The sequence below is a fragment of the Oryctolagus cuniculus genome, chromosome 15 (genome assembly GCF_964237555.1).
Source record: "Oryctolagus cuniculus chromosome 15, mOryCun1.1, whole genome shotgun sequence".
In the NCBI taxonomy this organism is placed as follows: Eukaryota; Metazoa; Chordata; class Mammalia; order Lagomorpha; family Leporidae; genus Oryctolagus; species Oryctolagus cuniculus.
In genome coordinates, this window is record NC_091446.1 from 7,520,516 (window position 1) to 7,541,286 (window position 20,771).

At 59.3% G+C, this 20,771-nt stretch overlaps 1 protein-coding gene across 1 annotated transcript; it reads right to left on the reverse strand.

Moving 5' to 3' along the window:
* Positions 1–981: 981 nt before the first annotated feature.
* GPR26 (G protein-coupled receptor 26) lies at positions 982–20,233 on the reverse strand. Its single transcript, XM_002722603.4, has 3 exons — positions 18,961–20,233; positions 11,446–11,559; positions 982–4,186 (listed from the first exon to the last, which is right to left on the reverse strand). Exons 1-3 carry the CDS (start codon positions 19,626–19,628, stop codon positions 3,955–3,957), a joined length of 1,014 nt encoding a protein of 337 aa, XP_002722649.2. The 5' UTR covers positions 19,629–20,233; the 3' UTR covers positions 982–3,954.
* Between the last annotated feature and the right edge of the window lie 538 nt (positions 20,234–20,771).

Genomic DNA, 20,771 nt, shown 5'->3' on the forward strand with positions numbered 1-20,771 from the left:
TCAGCGCCTGGCTCTGAGGCTCGGGAAAGGGGGTGGGGGGAGCTGATGGGCGAGGCCCTGGTTAGCGCCAGTGGCGGCAGATGCCACCGCCTCTGGCAGCCAGGTGAGACTGAAGCAGGTGCCCCAAGGGTCCCCTCTGAGTGCCAGAGCTACTTTTCTCTACCGAGGTGTCACGGCTCTGCCGGCCTCTGCCCGCGTCTCCCTCAACACCTGCGCTTACAGCCTCAAGAACCCAGAGAGGAACGAAGCTGCTTTGTGAAGGCCTTCGCAGGGAGGGTGGGCAGCTCCTGCTGTCGGGCCAGGGCCTGCTCAAAATGTCATGGAGAGATCAATTTTTGTCTCTCTCAGAACAAAATGACCCAGCCACTGGGGGTGGGGGAAGGCTGGAAGCTGAACTCTTTGGAGAATTAGGGAAAGATGCAAGAATGTTGAAACTCAGGTGTCTGAAAATCCCCAGGTCCCCACCAGGTTCAGACTCAGGAGCCCTTGGGAGCCCCTTGAAGACCATGCACGTTTGTGACTGGGCACAGATGGCTGGAAAGACAGAACCCCGGGTCCTGGCTTCTGAGGAAGGGATACCGAAATCTGCATTATCAGCTGTCTCCCACGGTGACGCCTGTGTCAACTTGAAGAGCCAACAGCTCCATGCTGATGGCTAGAATCTTCTGGAAAGTAGTGGGAGCCCCAGAGCTAGCTGGATCTCTTCTTCCCTGCGCTGCTCACCGTTCAAAGGACACAAACTGGCCGGGGAGAATTTTGGCTCCTGATAAAATACCCTCATGCAAATCAGGCAAATTAGTTTATCCTGCGTGTGAGTCTTATTCTAACAAGGCTCAGCCTTTGGTTCCTCCGAGGACTCACAACCCAGCCAGGAGGGGGTGCTGTCTACCCGCAGGCAGGCAGGTACAAGGGCGTCAACCAGGACAGGACCTTGGCTGCATTCTTTCCACCTTAGAAAGGAAGGCACCATGAGAAAGAAAATTAATGTCACAGACAGGAGGTGAGGGGTTTATTGCTCACGGTGACGGGGAGCTGAGCTTGGTCGCAGAGTGACACGCGGTCAGTGAGGTGGGACTCCAGGGGCCGCCCACCCCGTCTGACGTCTAAGTACAGACAGGTGGGCTCTCTGTGGGAGGACAGACCCCCATGAGCCACCTGCCCCAAGCTCGCTGCGTGGACTGCCCCCTTGGAGCCCCAGGGGCCTGAGGTCCCTTCCATCCAGAGGAGGCCTATGGAAAAGCTAGAATGGTCACAGAGTGGCTAAGCAGGGCAGATTCTGATGATGCTGGGGTAGGAACGGAACCCTCGTGTGGCTCCAGGAATCCAAAAAGCCTTTCCTCCCAAGGCTTTGCTTCCAAGCTTCATCATTAAAATGCTTACAATTCTCATCAGCGCTGGAGCCTTGAACTTCGAGCCTCACGCTAGCTTCAAGTCAAGCAGGTGCCTCATGCCCTTGACCTAAGCGCTAAGAATCTTGGCGCCTGAACGTGTTGTACCTGAGAAAACCATGTGATGTCTGGTGAATTAAATGACCAAAATGAGGTAGATAATTCAGCCGGGAATGAGGAAGCTGGGGGAAGTCTTTATGGATGGCGAGAGATGAACACCAACACGTATCTAAAAGTAATTAGAGTACTGCTGCTTGGTGCTGACTTGCTAATGCAGCGGCTTTTCTTCTTACTTCCCCTCGAGTTTTAATGCCTGTGTCTGTCAAATAAAGACATCAATGGACTTACCTGGAGTCTCCGTCTCCACGGTGCCAACAGAACTGGTTTTATTGGTTTCTAAGCAGTTTGGGGGGAAATTATGAAATGCATCTTTTAAAGATGCTGGGTAATCGCTTTTGCTTCCTCTCTGTGGGAGAGGAAGAGACACTTGTTCCCGGAGAGTGGGGTGTGGTCTCTGCGGAGCGGCCAGAGAGAGGATGCGCCACACTCACCCCTGCACCTGACACTGACACAGATGTGTTTTGCTACCCGAGCTTGCCTGTCTCCCAACCTCATCCTCCAGCCGCCAACGCTTCACCCTGCTCTGGGAGTATTTGTGCGGACAGGGAGACACTCTTGTCAGATTCAGTTGTGCACACTGCCGTGACTTCCTGTTTGCAACCCCAGTGGGCCTTGTGTTGGGGCGCTGGAGGGTGAGTACTGCTTGTCCTGAGCAAGACCGCACACACGAGAACATCTGCCATCATTCGAGGTCCAGTGGCCCAAGAGCTCTGACCCAGAGCAGTGGCATTTCTGTGACACACGGTCATGCTGGCGGTGGTGTGTTGGTGCAGCTTCAACAACCAGCTCTCTGTGGGCACACAGTCTAATGATCTTTAACAACTGCCCCTCCATTGCGGAAAAGCCCGATGTATAGTTTTTACTGATTTTCATGGGATAAAAACTCCCGCCATGGCTGATTTCAAGCTACTAACTCAGACACGGGAAGGGACGCAGGCCGTTGGCTGCCCCGGGGAAGGTATGAGCACACCTCCAACAGTGACGGGAAGACGTCAGAGCCACCGGCAGAAGCTGTGTACTTGTACGTCCTAGTCTCCATGGAAACCTGAAGCTAGACAAGGCCAGGCCGAGTTGTTTTCTAAATGAGGATCTATGGGTTAATCAGATACTATTGTTCCAAAGAGACATGAAGACGCTTCTCCACCCTCGAATACTGGGGCACCTGTCAGTGCACGCCAACAGACTTCCTCCCCCCACTCCTGCAAAGTTGGGGCCCACGGAGCTGGCAGGGAGCAGCGGCCTCACTCTGCACGGCAGAGTAGGGAACGGAGGAATGACTCCTCCTGGCGTTCACGAGTGGCTGGGAAATGCAATGGTGAGCAAAGATGGGTGGGCAGAAAGCACGGCCCCCTCCCCTGCTTCTTATGAAATCGAGATGGGGGGGCTGCTGACGGACTGGCACGCATCACAGCACGCTACAGAATCTCCCTCCCCTCCCTCGCACGGGGCACTCTCTTGATCATCGGACAGCCCCTGGGTCTGTCAGTCCTTTGGGAAACCGCAGGTATCAACCACCAGGACGCAGGAACCCAGCGCCGGGAACGTCAAGGCCACGTCCCTGCCCCGCGGTTCTTCCCTGTCTGTCTCGCAGGCTGTGCCAGACAAGTGGAAACACAGCCTGCAGATTTGGGTCACGAACAGGGAGGGGGAAGCCCAGTAAGCCACCATCCTCCTGCTTTGACCGGGCTCCAGGGGCTGTGACACGAACACCGGAAGCAGACAGCCTCCTGGAGAGACCCCCAAGAAGCTAACCCGTGGACTGGCTGATCACCCGCCTCCTGAGCCTGTTTTCATGCTCAGACTGTCCACACAAACGTTAGCTCTTGGCTGGGGAGAGTGACAAAATGCATCCTGTCCCATCCTTGGCAGCGATGGGACAGCCACTGATTGTTAAACAGGTTCCCCTTGAGCGGAGCCCGAGAACCCCAGCTGGGAATGGTTTAGTTGGTGTCAGCTGGTGGCATCTGGATTGAAGCAGCCACTGCTGCCAGGTGGGAAGGAGTCGCCATACTAGATCTGGGGCCGGATGGCCACCACTGGCTTCTTTCAGCGTGACCCAAGTGGCCCAGGGAGATCACCCACACCCAGTGGTCAGCAAGCAGGTGGACACCACGCTTCCACCTGCCACCAGCTCTCTGCATCCTGGACAGTGATGACTGGACGGAGTGCCAGCCTCCGGGGAGCCCTGGTGAGTCCAGCATCTCCAAGGATCGTCTCAGACAGAGCGGCCCGAGCACAGCCCACGGCACCCATCGGTGATAAAGGGGGCGGTTGAGCATCCGCCCGTGGGGAGCCAGGAAGCAGGCCCGGGGCCCCTCCAATCCCGGGAACCGGGATGGCTGAGCTTGCTGGGAGGTTGGCCGTGAGCGCTGTCCACCCAGCAGCCCCCAGCCCGCCCTTCCTTCTCTCCAGCGGGGGTCTCATCCAGCAGCGGGGGCGTCGTCCTTTACTCAGACACGGGCAGAATGTTCTGGCTGTGAGAGTCGCCTGTGAGGCCCGAGGAGCGGATGGAGCGTCTGTGGAGGATCCTGTTCAGAATCTCCTTGCAGGTCTTGCGGTACTGGTGTCGCAGCAGGGAGTAGACGAAGGGGTCCGACGCGGCCTTGCTGTAGGCCAAGCACTTGGACAGCACCCCCCAGTGCGAGCCGATGGACGCCGTGGAGGACAGCTCCACCAGCCTGCAGAGAGAGGGGACTGTTACCGAGGGCACGAGGGTACGACCTTGGAGCCGGGGAGCAGCCCTCCAGTCTGTGCCTGGCCCTGGCCACTTCCTGGTCACTCCTCGGTTTCTCCAACACCCGCTCTGCAGGAGACGGGGACAGCAGCCGTCTACAGCCACGACGGGGCAGGGGGTACACAATCACCAGGTGCTTACCTCATTCTTTTTTTAAAAAATCTATTTATTTATTTGAAAGGCAGAGATACAAAGAGAGGGGGAGAAAGAGCGAGAGAGAGAGAGAAGAGAGAGAGGTCTTCCATCCCCTAGTTCACTCCCCAGATGGCCGCAATGGCCGGGGCTGGGCCAGGCTGAAGCCAGGAGCCAGGAGCTTCTTCTGGGTCTCCCACGTGGGTGCAGGGGCCCAAGCACTTGGGCCATCTTCCGTTGCCTTCCCAGGAGTTAGCAGGGAGCTGGATCGGAAGTGGAGCCCACACAGGATGCCACGGCGACAGCCTCTTTCTTCATTCTGGGCACTGCGCTGTTTCACACGTGTGATCTGGTTGACACCCGGGGGTCTGACTACTTCCATTTCACACCTGGAGCTGGATGAGCCAGGGGTCAAATCATTGGCCCGAGATCACTTGGCTGGTCAGCCGGAAAGGCAGGGCTTGAAGCCCGCCCTGTCTGCCCCTGAAACCCAAGCCTAACTCGGAAATGGGCTAAGAACATGACACTGGCATCTGATTTGGCTCCAGCTCTGCTACCGCCTGGCCCTGTGATGCTGCCCAAACTTCTCACTCTGGGACCTGCTTGTCCCGTGGAGAACAAGGAGGTTGAATGAACTCGTCTTTGGAAGTGTCTGTCGGAGCCCTGCTTCCAGCCCGGCTCTGCATCCGAAGGAGGCTGCGCGGGAAGACGGAATCAGAATGTTTTTGCAAACTTTCTGCAAAGCTCAGAGTTTCTTGCCAGGAAGGCCTCTTCCCAGTGGGGGGATTCTTTTTTGTTTGATGACAGCGGCAGCTAGGGAGAGGCAAGAAAAGCCACAGCCCGCGTGTCACACGAGCCGAGCTCTTAGCCTCCTCCTACACTCAAAGAGCAACTGGCTGGTGTCAGCCTGGGAGGTTCACAGCGGCCTCCGTGGTGCTGGAGGGTTCCCTGGCTCAGCAGCTAAGTCGCTTCCTCTCCTCTCCCCACACGCACACTACCCTTGGCCGGATTCGGACAGGAGCAGAAAAGACCAGAGGACCAGGAAAAAGCTAGGAGGTCATGAATTCCCCCTCCCCCGACCCCCACTGCCAAGTGAGGAAACTGAGGCCCAGCCAGGGGCTGGGGCAGCAAGTCCGTGGCCCTGCTGGTCTAGCACCTGTGCCCTGTCCACCCGTGCTCATGGGTGTCTGCAGTCTGGAAGTCAGGCGTGGCTCTCAGCACCGTGGGCTGCCCAGGGGAGGCCCCAGTATGGAAGGAATCGGATCTGAGCTGTCGCTCTGTCTTGCCAACGTTAGCTGACCTTCCTGATGCCTTCCTTGGGCAGGTGGTGCGGGCAGGCTGCAGAGCGAGCGGAGGTCGCGGGCGGGGTGTGGTCCTCCATGGAAACGCCTCTGTCCTGGATAAGCCCCCCCCGAGGGGGGTCCATGCTGAAGCCCCTCTACTCCAGCTTCAGCACAGCTGCCGCCTTGTCCTCTGACCCCACGGGGGATGTGGCTGTTTCTTCCCACGTCCTCCGGCGGCTGCTTCGGGAAACGGAGCTGCCGGCATTGGGGAAATCGGTCCTTTTATGAAATCTATTTTGAGAAGTGATGAATCCACAGGGACAAAAGCCCGAGTTTCACACTCTTCTCTAATAATAACAATGAAACCACTCAGCCCCAACCCATTGCTGCCGTGAGATGCCAAAATGTCGGTCTTCGCTGGTTGTGACATCCAGCCGCAAGAAAGCAAAGCATTGTCAGAGCGTCAGCGAGACCAAACCCTGCGGGGTCCACGGACTTCACACAAGGAAGTGGCTCGGCTTCCGGGTGATGAAGAAGGCAAACCAATTGCATTTGCTTCTCAGAGATGTCGTGTGAGGCCTCCACGCCCTGGTGCAGCAACGGAATTCCCAGGGGAGGTCTGCTGTGGGCGCACAAGCTCTAATCTCCCAGTCAGCCCGCAGCCAAAGGATCAGGACTCCCTGTTCACAGAGGAGGGAGTGGAGGCTGGGCCGGGGGAGCCGCAAGCCAGGGTCTCCTCCACGGGAAACACCTCTCCGTGTGACCGCAGTCCACAGCCACGCTGGAGGCCATGCTGGCATCTGAGTGTCAGCAGTGCAGAGTGGAAGAAGCAAGCTCCGGACTCCCTTCCGGTTCCCAGAGCCTCTTTCCCGTGAGGCCAGGATGTGGCCTGTGGTCACTCGCCCCTGAAAAGCCAGTGCCCGGCACCTCTGTCAGGACCTCTGTCACTCCACGCTCAATGAGTGCGGGCTTGGACACAGCTCCCACGCAGTCACTCCCAGGGGGACCTGGGACGCCCCCTGCAGCTTGGGGGCTGGCTTCCTGCTTTCCCTGTGCCTGCCGCAGCTGGCTTTGCTCCACACCATTAGCAGATGGGTCAGAGCTAGGAGACAGCAAAGCCACTGCGGGCTCCTCTGCTCCGGCACCAGCCTGGCCCGCCAGCCGCCTGGCCCCGGAGTGCGCACCAGCACCTCTGCTTCCAAACCTTGAATTTAAAGCAATCAACTAGCGCCCAGGTCTCTCCCCATGCTCTCCTCCCTCTCCCCATCTCACTCCCCTTCCCCTCACCTCACTCTGTTCCTCCCTGTCTCTCTCTCTCTCTCTCTCTCTCTCTCTCTCTCACACACACACACACACACACACGGCCCACGGAACCTTCCTGGGGAAAGCAGCCCGATGTCTTCCCAGAACTTCATGGCAACTTGATATGTATATTTGAAGACTTATGAGTCATACGCTGCTGCTTCAAATTCCCACGAGATATGAGGCAGGAGGAGCCGTTTATAAATAGAATATTGACCCCCAGGAGCCACCTGCAAAGCAAAGCCCTCTCCCAGCCTTGCTTTGAGAAGCCACAATGAAAGCGTTGTCAGCTGCGCCGGTGTTGGCTCCGATGATTTAAGACAACCGTAATTATCTATACGCATATATTGCCGCAAGATAATGGCCTCATAAATGTTTCCAGACACGTGAATTCTAATTCGGATAATGTTTAATTCAGGCTTTTGGACGGGACTGGGTGTGGGATCTGCGGACCCTGGGGGATGCTCTGGGTGTTGCGGGCACTAAGCGGGGGTGACTGTGGGCTGTCAGTGCCGCTGGATCATGAAGATGGAGTTCTGTGATTGTGCCCCCGGCTCTGGTCTTCAGGGGCCCAGCACACGGCAGAGCTGCACCAGAGAGCGGGGGTGGCCCCCGTCACCTCTTGGCTGGAGAAACCAAGATGGCTGCCTTTCCCACAGGAGCCCGTGCTGTCTGGGTTCACTGACCAGATGCTGCGGCACGGGGACAGGGATCGAAGACGTATTCCTGGGACACCTCTGTGTCTCCAGTGCCACTGGAGACTCGGCGTGGCCAGAGGCTAAATGAGAGCCAAATGGCTGGACTCTGGCCTTCAGCTCATGGCCACGTCTGTGGGCAGCTCGTGTCACCTCTCCGAACCTTGGTGGGACCTGCAGAGGAGCTGTGCAAGGTGCAACAGGACACGCGGTGGAGCCCCAGATGCATGGCAGGTGTGCACTTAGGGTCAGGTGCGCATGGGGACTAAAACGTCTTCATGGTCACCAGGAAGCTTGAGGGTCGAATCAAAGACTGGAGCAGCTCCTTTAAACCCGCGACCCAAGACTGCCACTCCCCTCTCTGAGAAAGCTGCCAGGCAGCTGTGAAGTGATGGGGGCAAGGAGGAAGGACCCCCACCTGGCCTACAGGGTCATCTCAATCAGCTCCAAGGGGTGGCAGGCGTCACAGCAGAAGCCCCCTGTCTGCCTCAGCTTCCCCGTCCTGCCGACTCGCGGTGCCCCCGGCCACTGCATGAGGTCAGCTCAGACTCTCCACGTGGCCCCCACTACAAGGTCCAAGACGGCAGTGCGGCTGGCTGCCCGCACATGGACAGAGATCGCGGAGCTGGGGGACGATCAGTTTCTGCGCCCACAGCTCCATAACGGCTGCGAGTGACACCAGAACAGCTCGGTCTCCGTCACCTCTGATGTCACCTCTGTTTCTGTGGGCCTCATGGACCCTGCAGTCCTCTGGGGGAGCAAGCAGGAAGTGTGTCCTCGGCTCAGAGGAGCGCAGAGCCGTGCCTGGGAGCGGCCGCACTCACAGCGCCGCTGGAACCTGGCTGAGTCACTTCCTGGTCCTGTGCAAGGCTGGGACCTGAGCCTGTCACCCATCTGCACAGTGAGGACGCTGGATCTCTGTCTCCCCTCTCTTTGCAACTCTGACTTTCAAATACAGAAACGTACCCTAAAAATTGGGGATATCAGAGGGTGCACACCCCGCTGCAGGCCCCGAGTAGGGACTTAGAGAATTTTCAAGAGAAAGGGACACTCCTGAATTGGCTTAGTAGCAGATCTTGTGTCACCTCCACCCCAGAGCGGGTGAGGGGCAAGGCTTCTTGACTCCAGCCCCTGCCCCGTCTGGAGCTCCAAGTCCCCTCCTGACCTCAGGGAGGGAGATACCGACTCGGCCGCTTGGGAGGCATCTGGGGGAACTGTGGGAAGGAACTAGGGAAGGTGGGCGAGGAGCTGAGGGGACCCCGGTCACTGAGCAGCTGAAGGTCCCAGGGCTGGGAAACCTTTTTCTGCCAAGGGCCATTGGGTATTTATAACATCACCCAAGGGTCATACACAATTACCCACTTAAACATTAGCCTGGTGTAGACTGAATTTCAAATCACTCCTGCGGGTGCCTTGGCAGGGCCAGACCAAAGATTTCAAGGCCATGGGCAGGATGTTCGCCACTCACCCTGGAGGCAAAGGCATAGGCACCCTTCACGCCCTGGCCGGCACAGCATGCCGGGCCCAGATGGGCGGAGGAGCCGCCTCCAGGAGAAAACTTGATCTGTTCTCTCCAAGTTCAGCCTCCCGCTGCAGAATGATGCAACGGTAATTAGGTCTGTACGTTTTTCTCAGGCCAAGTCAGGGAAATCGGGCACGGCTCCCAATGTTTCCCATATCTGCACTTGCAGATGCTGCGTGGCCCCCGTGGCTGCGGCTGCCGTGGGAGACCTCGCCCACACTGTCCCACTCCCTGCACAGCGGGGCCCACGTCACGGGCTCTGTCTGTGAAAGGGTGCTCCAGCCAGGCTGGAGGTCTCATGTCCCCATCCGGGGTGTCCCCGGCCAGGCCTCCTCTGCAGGGACTGTCATGCTCGGCACAGGGAGGTCCTAGAGCAGTGTGTGCTGACACAACAGGAGGGCCAGGCTGCGTCTGTTAGGAGGGAGTGCAGGGCACCTGCGGGAGGCTGGGCCGGAGCGGCTCCTCCACACCCAGGACCGGGCATGCGGGCTGGTGGCCGTGGTGTCCCCACAGCCGTCTTGTGTGCTCGTGAGGCGTCCTGGGCAGGTTGCCGCCCACTTGCACAAGGATGAATAGCTTTGGGAATGCCTCTAAAACCTCAAGATGCATCGGATCCATTTGGAGGAAGTACATTGAGCTGTCCATCTACCATGGGTTTTGTAATCAGAAGAGAGAAAACCCCAGAGTGGAGCCACAGCCCCAGGGTTCCAGCCCCCCTTCCCCAGGGACTGCCAGAAGAGACCGTCTGTGGCCCTTCTTTCTGTGGCTTCTCCCTTCCCCTGGAGGTGAGCTGTGGCCTGGGGGGGCAGTGATGACCACGGAGGGCATACAGGGCCAGGCCTGGCCGCACGCACCAGTGCTGCACAGCCTTGGGCCCTCAGAACTCTGCAGGGGCCCGAGAGGCCGGGACACTGGTCGGGGCCGCACAGCAGGAGGGGTGGGGCCGCGGCAGACCAGCCACGCTGCTGGTCAACTGCTCTCCCTGACACAGCACCAGAAGCCCTTCCCCCAGTCTCCTGCACAGGTTTTGTGTCCCATGGAAAACCCTGACCCGTGCTAGTGCTGGCTTCCTGGCTGGGCGCAGTGGGTCCAGACCAGTGACCCTCAGCTCCCCAGGGTACCTATGACGCCTTCAGGAGACATTCTTGGTCATCAAAACTGGGAGGTGGGGGGCACAGCGCTTCCGGCCTCTGGTGGGTGCTCCCGAGCCTCCTACATCATACAGGACCGCTCCTCACAGTGAACAAGCCCCCAACACTGACCTGTAGGCAGTGCCGGGCCGAGCAGGAATTCTGAAAGAGAGAACTGGTGGCTGTGCTCGGCCCTGGCCAGACCCATGGGAGCCCTGCAGGCAGCTCTGGGCCCCACGTTCAAAGTGAGATGCAGGCGGTGCTGGCTGGGGAAGGGAGGAGGAGGCTGGCTGGGGGAGGAAGCCCACAGGTGCTGGGAGCACAGGACACCCCCCTGCGCCAACCAGAGCAGGACTGGGGGCGGGAGCTCCCACAGTGTAAGGACCAACAGGGACAGCTGCCCAAGGCGGCTGCACTGCTCCGGGGACTGTGGTGTGCTGGGGGCTAGCTGCTCCCCTCCAGGCTGATGCTGCACTGTGCTCCCTCCCACCCCACCCATCTCTCTCTCCCTCTCCCTCCCTCCCTCTCTCTCTCTCTCACACACACACCTCTTTGCACAGATCTTACCTGCCAGACCCACCCCAAGTGCCCACAGCCACCTCCCAATAGAACGTCACAGTTCCCTTTTTGTTACCAACTCCCCGTTAGGCCTCTTAGGAGACAAAGCTGGGGGCTTTTATTTTCCCCGCAGCGTGATCCACTGGGTGACCCACGTTTTCAGGCTTTCTTGGTGCTCCGGAGCTAGAGCAAGCTGGCCTGGGAGAGGCTCAGCCTGAGGGCGGGGTGGGGTGGGGGGTGGGGGGAGGTCTGGGAGAGAACACGACAGCCTCCCAGCGCCTGACCTGGCAATGGCAGAGACCTCCTGCCCACCCACGCCCACGCCGATGGCCACAAGGGCCCACCCGCCCGGCACCGATGGCAGGAGGCTCAGGCTGCTGTCCTGGTTTTGGTTCTGAGGCTAATCCCGAAGAGCTCACAGCTGGGGAGGGGAAGGATGCACCGTCCTCTCGCTGAACCTGGAGAAGTCATGGCTGCCTGACCTCCCCGCCCTGCCTCCCCCTCGCTGTGGCCAAGACAGGCTGACAAGTGCCCTTCAGAGCCCCACAGAGCCCCCCGCCCCTGCCCTGCCCGCAGCCCACCTGGTGATGACGTAGGGGGCGAAGCACACCAGGAAGGTCCCTATGAAGGTGCTGATCTTCTTGGTGGCGCGCTGCCGCCTCCGCTTCTGTTCCTCCAGACAGCGTTCCCGCACACTGCGCGTGGGAGAGAGGAGAGGGAGTCACGGGTGGCCCGGCCAGGTCAGAACGGGGTGCTCTCCACAGCACAGGCAGGGGCCCCTGGTGTGGGCGCTTGGCTACAGACCCAGAAAGGCCCCAGCCCCCAGTCTTGGCTGTCTGACCTTGAGCAAGCTGGTGACATCACCAAGACTCAAGGTCATACCTGAACATAATACAGGCTGCATATTTTTTGTGTATATTTCATTATTTTATATGTGCCAGAATAAAAGGCCGCAAAAGGTTTGTTTTGAGAATTAAATGCACAAAGCACAGAAATGCATGACACACCCAGTGCGTGAAACACACAAACTGATTAGCCCAGTGCCTGAGTGCAAAGAAACACGAAGGCTCCGGACGCCTCAGCTCCTCCACCGAGCACCAGCCTGCACCAGCCCAGGCACGACTCTCCCAGCTCTGTCTCTGAGTCTTCTCTATCACGACTGACCAGGATCACAGTGAAGACTGCGAGGGTGCAGCGGCCCCGTGATTCACTCGGCTGCTAAGCGGAGGCAGGACTTGAACCCCTGCCCCTGCCACTCAAGCTGACCTGTGACATCTGGGGCCACCTGGACTCCGTGTGAGGGATGTGGCACATGGCTTGCTTTCCCCCACATCTTCCATCACCGAACCTCACCCCTGTCTTGAGCTACCGATTCCCCCAGAGATCAGGCTTGGAGAACGAAGCGGCTGCCAACTCCCCGTGGAATTGGGCACAGAGCTCTGAGGACGGAAGGGGGAGCCGTCCTCATCTCTGACCGCATCCTGGGCCTGCACTCCGCTCTGGGACTCTGCGGAGCTGACATCTCAGGGCCAGTTGACAGCAGGGTCTCTTGCAACCTTCTGCCTGCAGCAACAGGAAGTGCGTGGGCAGTGCCCCCCCCCCGGAGGTCCCAGCTGTGAGCCTTCCCCTGCTCCCTCTCATGGCACCCAACACGGGCATCACCCGAGGTGGGCATGCGTCGTTACCGCGCAGTTCAAAATAATCAGTGACTCCACAGACGGCCAGGGAGAAAGACTGCAGGGTTGTGCAGGAAGTGAGGATACGTTGGCAGAGCCAGGCCTGGGCTGCAGGGACCCGGTTCTGAAAATAGGCCAAGCTGTTCGAGGAAAGCGAGTAGCAGAGAGAGAACGCACGAGCCCAGCCACGTGCGCCGTCCACGCCGGGCACCCTCCCCCTCTCTCCAGGGGAAGCATCATTCTGACGCCTAATTGCAAGGTTTCTTCATCACGGAGGCTGTCACAGATGGGCGATTCCGATTCATTTGGATGAGATTCGGGCAGGGCCTTTCCCGTTGGTTTCTGCCTTTCCAGGAATTCAAAGAGTTGGAAATTGGAGTTGACCTTGGTACAAATAGGTTTCCTACTGGCTGAGAACTTACTGCTCATGACTAATGCCACTGATTAACTTCTAATGACTCATTGGAAAAGCAACCCACATTGCTTGAGTTTCCCATATGTTCCCCCTCATACACCCTGACGGGGTTCCCGTGCATTTGCTTAGTCCACACTCACACCTCTGTGAGCTGGGGTTGATGGCTAGGGCCCCACTTCTCCGATAATGACATTGAGGGCCAGGGGGATTAAACAACCTGCACAAGCTCACGTGGCCAACACGTGGAGGCAGGTGTGTGAGCAGTCGGTCCCAGCTTATCTGGGACTGGAAGAAGACCTGCTTCCCACCTCGAGAATCCCTCTCCATCACAGGCAAACTAGGATGGTTGGTCATGTGTGGTAGGTGATGGCAGGACCCAAGCTGTGTATGGCCCTGGATCCTGGGTGCCGCCTCCCAGCTAGTCAGCATCATCATGCAACACAATGGGGTGGGGGGCAGACCCCAAGCACCCAGCAAATCCGCAGAGCAGAGCCGGGGGCCTAAGGCCACAGCCACTGCTGGTGACTCCCCAGTTTTCGCTGTGTTCCTATAGAATGTTCTACCCAGGTCCTCTTTGCTCCTGCAATGCACGGGCTGTAGGTGGGGGGAAGGGCAAAACCCTCACCCAGAGTTCTGGGTGCAGAGAGTGGACCAACTTTACTGTCCTGCATTTTTTTTAGATTTATTTACTTGAAAGGTTAATAACCAGAGTCAGAGGCGGAGAGAAGGAGATCTTCCATCCATTGGTCCATTCTCTACATGGCTATAACAGCCAGGCCTGGGGCAGGCAGAAGCCAGGAGCCAGGGAGTGCATCCTGATCTCCCAGATGAAGGGCACGGGTCCATGTGCTTGGGTCACCTTCTACTTTCTCCCAGGCACATTGCCAGGAAGCTGGATCGGAAGCACAGAGTATCTGGAACTCAAACCAGGCACTCAAATTGGGGGATGCAGGTGCCCCAAGCAGCAGGCCTCCTCACTACACACAGCGCCACCCCAATGTCCTGCCAGTGAAACCAAAGCCCAATAGCCTGGGAACCTGCACAGTCCCAGGCAGAGCAGGTGACCCTGGGGCTTAGCATTGTTCTGCAGGGGCCCATTTGTTTCCATATTAAGTCTTCTCCAAGGACTTTGAGTGCAACTGAGGCGAGCTGTGCTAGAGGGTTGGGGTGTGAGGCAGGACACTCACCCCAGGGGATCGAGGCACCAGTGCTCAATGACTGTGGCCCTGGGTGAGTTACACAGCCTCTCTGTGTCAGCTTCCTCATCTCTTAGGTGAGCATGATAAGAATATTGCACTCCTGCCCTCGCGGGGTTGCACTGAGATGGCTGAGTTACCACATGAGAAGTACCAAGGACAGCTCCTGATGGTCCTTCCATTGCTATTGTTCTTTCAACAAATTTCTGTTGAACACCTCAGTGTTGGTGCTATCTTGAACTCCAAGACCACAGGGCTCCCCCCCTCTGCAAATGTTCCCTTCCTTCCCACAACACTTAGGAGAGAGCGACGGCTGTAACCAGGGACTGTAAGAGAGAGCCGGGAGTCAGGAGGCCTGAGACTGAGTCCTAACGCTTGGGCTGGCACAGCAGTCCTCTCTGGGCCTTCAGGGGTCAGGTGACAGCTGTTTCCTAACCATAAGTACCTGACCTGCTGCCGAGCACTGAGGGTGTCTGCAGGGTGGGCACTGTGCCTGGGGGTCAGCATCCACACGGGCCCAGTCACACAGCAGCTGGCACAGACTCTCGTGGTATGAGAGGTCCTCTCCAGCTCACAGATGAGGAAACGAGGCTCAGAGAGGGGAGGAACTTGCCTACCCAAGACCGGACTGCAGACAGGGCTCGAACCCATCCTTGACTCCCGGGGAAGCAGCACAGCCTCCCTCTCGTTACGTCACCTCCTAAGTGAGCATGAGAGAAGCTCACCCTCGCACAGAACAAGGCAGGGTGCTGGCTTCGCACTTGCTGTCAGCTCCCTGTAGCTCTGCAGAGCTGAGCTCCCTGGAACTGTGCAGCTCTGACAGCTGCTGCTTCATTCCTCTGCAGAAGGGGACATGGAGGGCGGCAAGATTCAGGACACGCCCATGGCGGTTCGGCGAGTCCAGGGCAGAACCAAGCCTCCTCCCAGGGATTCTGACTTGGGTTCTGGAATGTTCATCCCCTAGACTCCATGAACCTTTACAGGATCAGCAAGTGATGAGCACTTGCAGGCACTCCCGGGCCTGATGGTGGCACCTGGAGTCTTGGGACACAGAAGGCAAGAAGCTCATAGCTCCCCCAAGGCTACCTGGCCAGGGACGTCCAGCCAGGGTGTGAGCATGTGTGTCAGTGTGGAGGTGGGCTGCAGTGTCCCGAGTTTGTGTGAGATAAAAGGAGACAGGCTGGCTGGCACTGTGACAAAGAGATGCACTCCGGGAAGTTTCAGTAATAAGACAAAGGGGATGGGGAGTTTTGTGTGATCTCGGCTAAAACCTTGAAGCTGCAGGTGCCTCCCTGCCCCCTCGCTGGGCCCGGGTCCTGAGTGACCCCCAGATAACTGTGGTCGACCCAGAGCCCACCAGCTGCCCTGACCATCCAGGGAAGGATGCCAGGGAAGGACCCAGAGCCCACAGCATGAGCACTCCCAGATGGACGCAGGTTGGTGTTCTGGCTTCTACCTTAAGGGAGAGCTGACGGCTTGTGGGTTCAGGACACTGATGTGAGCAGTCTCGCCCTCAAATCCAGTGACAGGGGTTCCCGCCCTGGGCCCTGCACAGTGGGGGGCCCACATCTCTCCCCACAAAGCAGAGTTCCAAAGGGCTAAGGAGAGTTTCCACCCAGAGCCCGCCCTTTCGTTCTAGACCAAACCCTAAGGATTTGATACTCTTTGCCCAAATACTCTGATCCTGCTTCCAAAACTTGTACAGGCACTCTTGTGGTCCAGCCGCTTGAGGGTGAACCAGGCCTCCTGCGTGTTGGACTCAAGGCCTGAGGGACTCAAGCCCCGAGAACAGCCGTGCAAGGGGCATGGATGTGTAGCACACGTGTGCTGTGCCCCTGGAGCAGGGAGGCCCCTGTGGGGCTGGGTAGAGCCATGGGTGGGAGGTGAGGCAGGTAAGCCGTGCAGCTGTCCCCAGCATGCGTGAGCCCACCCTCCATGGAGCCTGGGCACTGTCAATCTGAACCCAGCTCTGCAGCATCTTATGAAGGCACATAGACCTGCCAAATAGGGAGATGGAAGATGCTTCACGTGATAGTTTGTGAACTTCTTTAGGAACTCCGCAGTCCACATGCAGGGTATGCGGCTCTATTTCTACTATTGTTCCATCTGCAAACATCAGGGAGGACCCAGGCGTGAATCCTGGCTTGAGCCACTTTCTACATCTGAAATCAGGCCAGTGGCTCCCTTGCTGGGGTCTCCCAATTTCCTCCCTGGTAAAGTCCGAGGCATGGCTGGGTTCTGTCTCCCTAAGCTACCACTCTGCCACCCTCCAGGATCGGCACTTAGCAGACGTGGTCCCCAGGGCATTGAGGGAGCAGCAGATCACTGGGGCCCAGTTAGGCTCAGGGTGCTGCCCTGTCAAGTCCCTGTCACCACCATTCTGCTTCTAAGAGATCATTAACCGCAGCTGATGAGTGCAGAGCTGTGCTGGACTGGGAAGAGCCGGTCACCCACGTCTGCGGCAGCCCCACCTGCTCGGCCATGCACGGTGGCACCACGGGGAGTCTGGAGCTGTGGTTTGGGAAAACAGCACCGTGCACCCTGAGCAGGTGTGTGATGAGTATTAGAAGCTGCCACCTGTTCCTAAGAAGCCACCACAGAACGGCAGGTGTGGGGAGCGCCTCTCAGAGCCCCAGATTTAACTAAGAAGAGTGGGTCCCCGATGCTTGTGTGGAGGGCGAGGCCAGGGGTGAGGCACCTCCCCACCCTGCAGAAGCCACACACCACCGGACACATCATGACGAACACCGCAGTGGGCCTCAGAAAACGGGAAACAAGTCCCTTTCGGTGAAGGCCAGATGGCACCTGCTGCACGGGCCATCCAGGGAAGGACGCCTGGTTTGTGCTGACCAGGGGCTGGCGTCCCCAGACCCTGCAGACTCAGAGCACCAAGCCCCAGGAGTTTCTCATTTGTACAGAGGAAGAGTATGGAGCCAAGACAGAAGCCCCTGTGGAATGGCTGCCCCTTCCCGTGTCCATCCCCCCACCCCCTCACTCAGTGGAGGCCATTCCTCAGGTGTGGGCAGGCTGGGGGCTGGGTTGCCACAGCTGCTCACTATTCTGTAATCTCAGGGAGCCAGGGTGGGGGGCAGGGGAGTGGCCTGTGGGACTGACCAATCCCTGCCCATAAACCCCACATCTGGCCAATGAGACCCACTCTTCCCTCGAGGGTCCTGGGGTGCTGGGAGCAGGGGCTGTTCAGAACAGCCCACGGCCCGAGAAGGCAGGGAGTGGAGGCTGCTTCTGCAGCCTGGGTCTCTGTGCACAGTGTCTGGCCTGGGGCTTGTGAGAGACTTGGGAGAGCAGAGCTGGCTGCACCTGACAAAGGCTGGAAAGGGTCCCCACTCTCCTTCTGAGCTTTGGAAGAAGATCCGGGATGGGGTTCGTACCAATCTGAGTAAGAACCGATTTGTTTCTGGGCTCTATCCGCCCTCTGCTGTAGACTCACGGTGAGAGAAAGCTTCTCTCTAGGAAACTTTAAGTCCCCGGAGTTCAATGACATCTTCTAAAGCAGTCCCGGCCCGAGCCTTGGGGATGCAGCTTCTGAAACAAGGTTTCCCCAGCCCTGGGTGACAGAAAGGGGGCTGCTCTACAGTGGTGGCTACAGAAGGTTTCCTTAGGTACTGAACCACGCACAGACTCATGCAATTGGAGCAGATGCGTGAGCAATTGTGGCAAGAAGCTTGCTCCAGTGCAGAACCAGGAATGGCTGTTCAGAGGGCGACGGTGAACAGGTGCATCCATGCCCTTCTATGTGCAGCCACGGTGAAGTTCAAGGGCTGCTTGCTGCCGCTCACAAGCAGGAAGGGCTCAGCCAGGAGCCCTGGCTCAGACGGACACCTCTGGCCTGTCTCCCTCAGCCCTGGAGGACATGCACATCCTGGGAACAGTGCCCCCCCCCAGGCTCTCCTGGGCTCCCAGGGTTCTGCTCTCACAGGAGGGCCCTTGGATCTAGGGTCCCTGCTCTTTGCCTACCTCACTTTCTGTACCATCTGGTGCCCAAAGCCCCCTTATTCAGGGTCTCGGGCAGCAGAGGAGGGGGCTGCCTTTCCCTGGAGGTAAGAACAGATCCCACAGAGGTACTGCAAGCTCGGGACAGCCTGGGTAGGAATCCCCTCCTCCCCCTGAGAGGCTCTGAGAATGACCAGGGTTCCAAGCAGGTGTGTGCTCTACTGTCTCCCCTGCCTTCTTGACAAACGGTAGCCAGTGTGGCAGGGAGGGGGGAGAGCAGGTTGAGTCTCTGGAGCCTGGGGGCATTCCTCCCATGGGGGCTTTTGGACCCCTCATTGAAGGACACTGGACAATGCTCTCTGGGGAGGGCAACAGGTGTCTGATCCCCTCCAGCCTACTACAGGGGAAGGTGCATCCAAGTTCCACGCCACGGAGACTCCCAGGCACACTAGGGTGGGGAGACAGAGGCATCGGGGCCACCAGAGAGGGAAGATTCTCAGCAGCAGCACCGTCTGGTGCCAGAACTCGGAAGGGCCCCCCCAAGCATCTAGCCCGGCTCTCGGGCCCTGCTTCAAACCCTCTGCCTTCCCACCAGCCAGTTAACGTGAAATCTGCCAGCGCACGAAAGGAGTCTCCGAAGCCCAGCAAAGTTCCGACTCCGATTTCCATCCACACTTTTCACAGCCCCTCTTGGCCGATGTCCTGAGCACCTCTCTAAGCCGCAAGCACTGGCCGCTCTGCTCACCCTCGTCTCCGAGGAGGAAACCGTTGGCCCAGGCCCTACGCCGGGAGCGTGGGGGCCTCCCACTCCCGCTGCGCCCCTGGTTCCCGGCCAGGGCGAGCCCGAGGGGCACTCACCTGGGGTGGATGTCCACGAGCAGGACCAGCGTCTGCATGGTGATCACGTCGATGCGCCTGCAGTGGAAGCGGGCCACCTTGAGCACCTTGAGGTACGTGAAGCAGAGTACGACGAAGGAGAGCAGGAAGCTGAGCGCGTGGAAGGCGCCGGTGAAGACGGCGAAGCGCAGGCGCTCCTCGGGCCGCCGGCTGCACAGCGTGCAGGACGCGTACAGCTGGTGGAAGCCTAGCCAGGACAGGGCGAGGGCGGCGGCCGGGAAGGTGAGCGCGTGCAGCCACGTGTAGGCCACCATGAGCGCGGCGTCTCGGAGGCGCATCTTGGCGCGGTAGCTCAGCGGGAAGACCACGGCCACCCAGCGGTCGATGCTGAGCGCCGCCATGCTGAGCATGGAGTTGGCGGCCAGGAAGGTGTCGAGGAAGGCGGCCAGGCGGCACAGGCGGTCGCCGGCCGGCTGCCGCTGCGCCACGACGCCGGCCAGCGTGAGCGGCATGTTGACCACGGTGCACAGCAAGTTGCCGCACGTGAGGTTCAGGGTGAAGAGCGCCGGCGCCTGGCGGCGGATGTCGGCGCTGTGCAGGAGGCACAGCAGCACCAGCGCGTTGGACAGCAGCGAGACTCCCATCGTGCCCACCAGCAGCCCCGCCAGACCCGCGTCCCAAGAGTTCATGGTGCGCGCCCGCCGCCGGCGCTCAGGGTCCGCAACCCGGCGCCGCCATGGCGCAGCCTGCTGCCGGCTCAGCCTCTCCGCGGCGCTGCCGCCGCCCGGCGACCCCCGGCCCCAGCCGCCATAGCTCCCCGGGGAGCGTGCAGCCACGCCGGATCCCCACGCCACCTCTCGGGGCAGGCGTCGGAGCTTGCAGCAAACCCGAAGCACCGCACCAGCCCGGGGCAGCCACCCCGGACCCCGCGCTGCTTCCTGGGCAGACACCTGGGCGCGCAGCCACCCCGGACTCCGCGCCACCACCGGGGCAGGCACCTGGGCGCGCAGCTGATTCCTGGATCCGCGCGCCACCTCTTGCCCCGGTGCGCCGCTGAACCCGGAGCCTTTGGCGCCCTTGGATCCTGGATGGCCGGCGCCCGCCGCCCCGCTCTGCCTCTGCTGGCTCCAGCCCTCACCCCATCGCTCCAAGCGCTGTCTGTGCTCCGCGCACCCTCCTGCTTTGGCTTTCTCTCTGCCTCCCTCTCCGCTCTCTCTAGCTCTCTCTCCCTTTCTACTCTCGCCTCCACCTCTCTCCCCCCCTCCCTCCCTCTCTGCCTTTCTCTAGCTCTCTCTGCTATTCTCTCCAATCTGTCTCTCCCACCCCCAATTTCCTCCTCCCTTCTGGTTCTTCCCCCTCCTCCCCTTCTCTCTCCCTCCCTCCCTCCCTCCCCTTCTCTCTCCCTCCCTCCCTCCCTCCCTTTCTCTCTCTCTCTCTCTCCCTCTCTCTCTCTCTCTCTCTCTCTCATCTGGCTGCTTCTATCACAGAAATCCCCGCTGATGTGAGCGTACACACACACACACACACACACACACACACTTACAGAAGCACCAGCCCTGAAGGCTTCTGTGCAGGGTGATTGGCTCCCTCTGGCTCCCCCTCCCCCACCCTCTGATTCTCCCCGTGTGTGGCAAAAAGGAGCCCAGTGGGGAAAGTCTTTGGGAGATAAGAGGAGTGTGCCTGGACACCTTGGTACCCCAGTGCCTCTTGCCCCAGCCTGAACATGAACAAAGCCAGACCCTGGCCTTCAGGTCCTAACCCCCTGTCCCTCCCGGGAGCATCCCAAGGCTGATGGCCCTCCCTCTCTGGGCTAAGCTGGGGGAGCTCAGGCG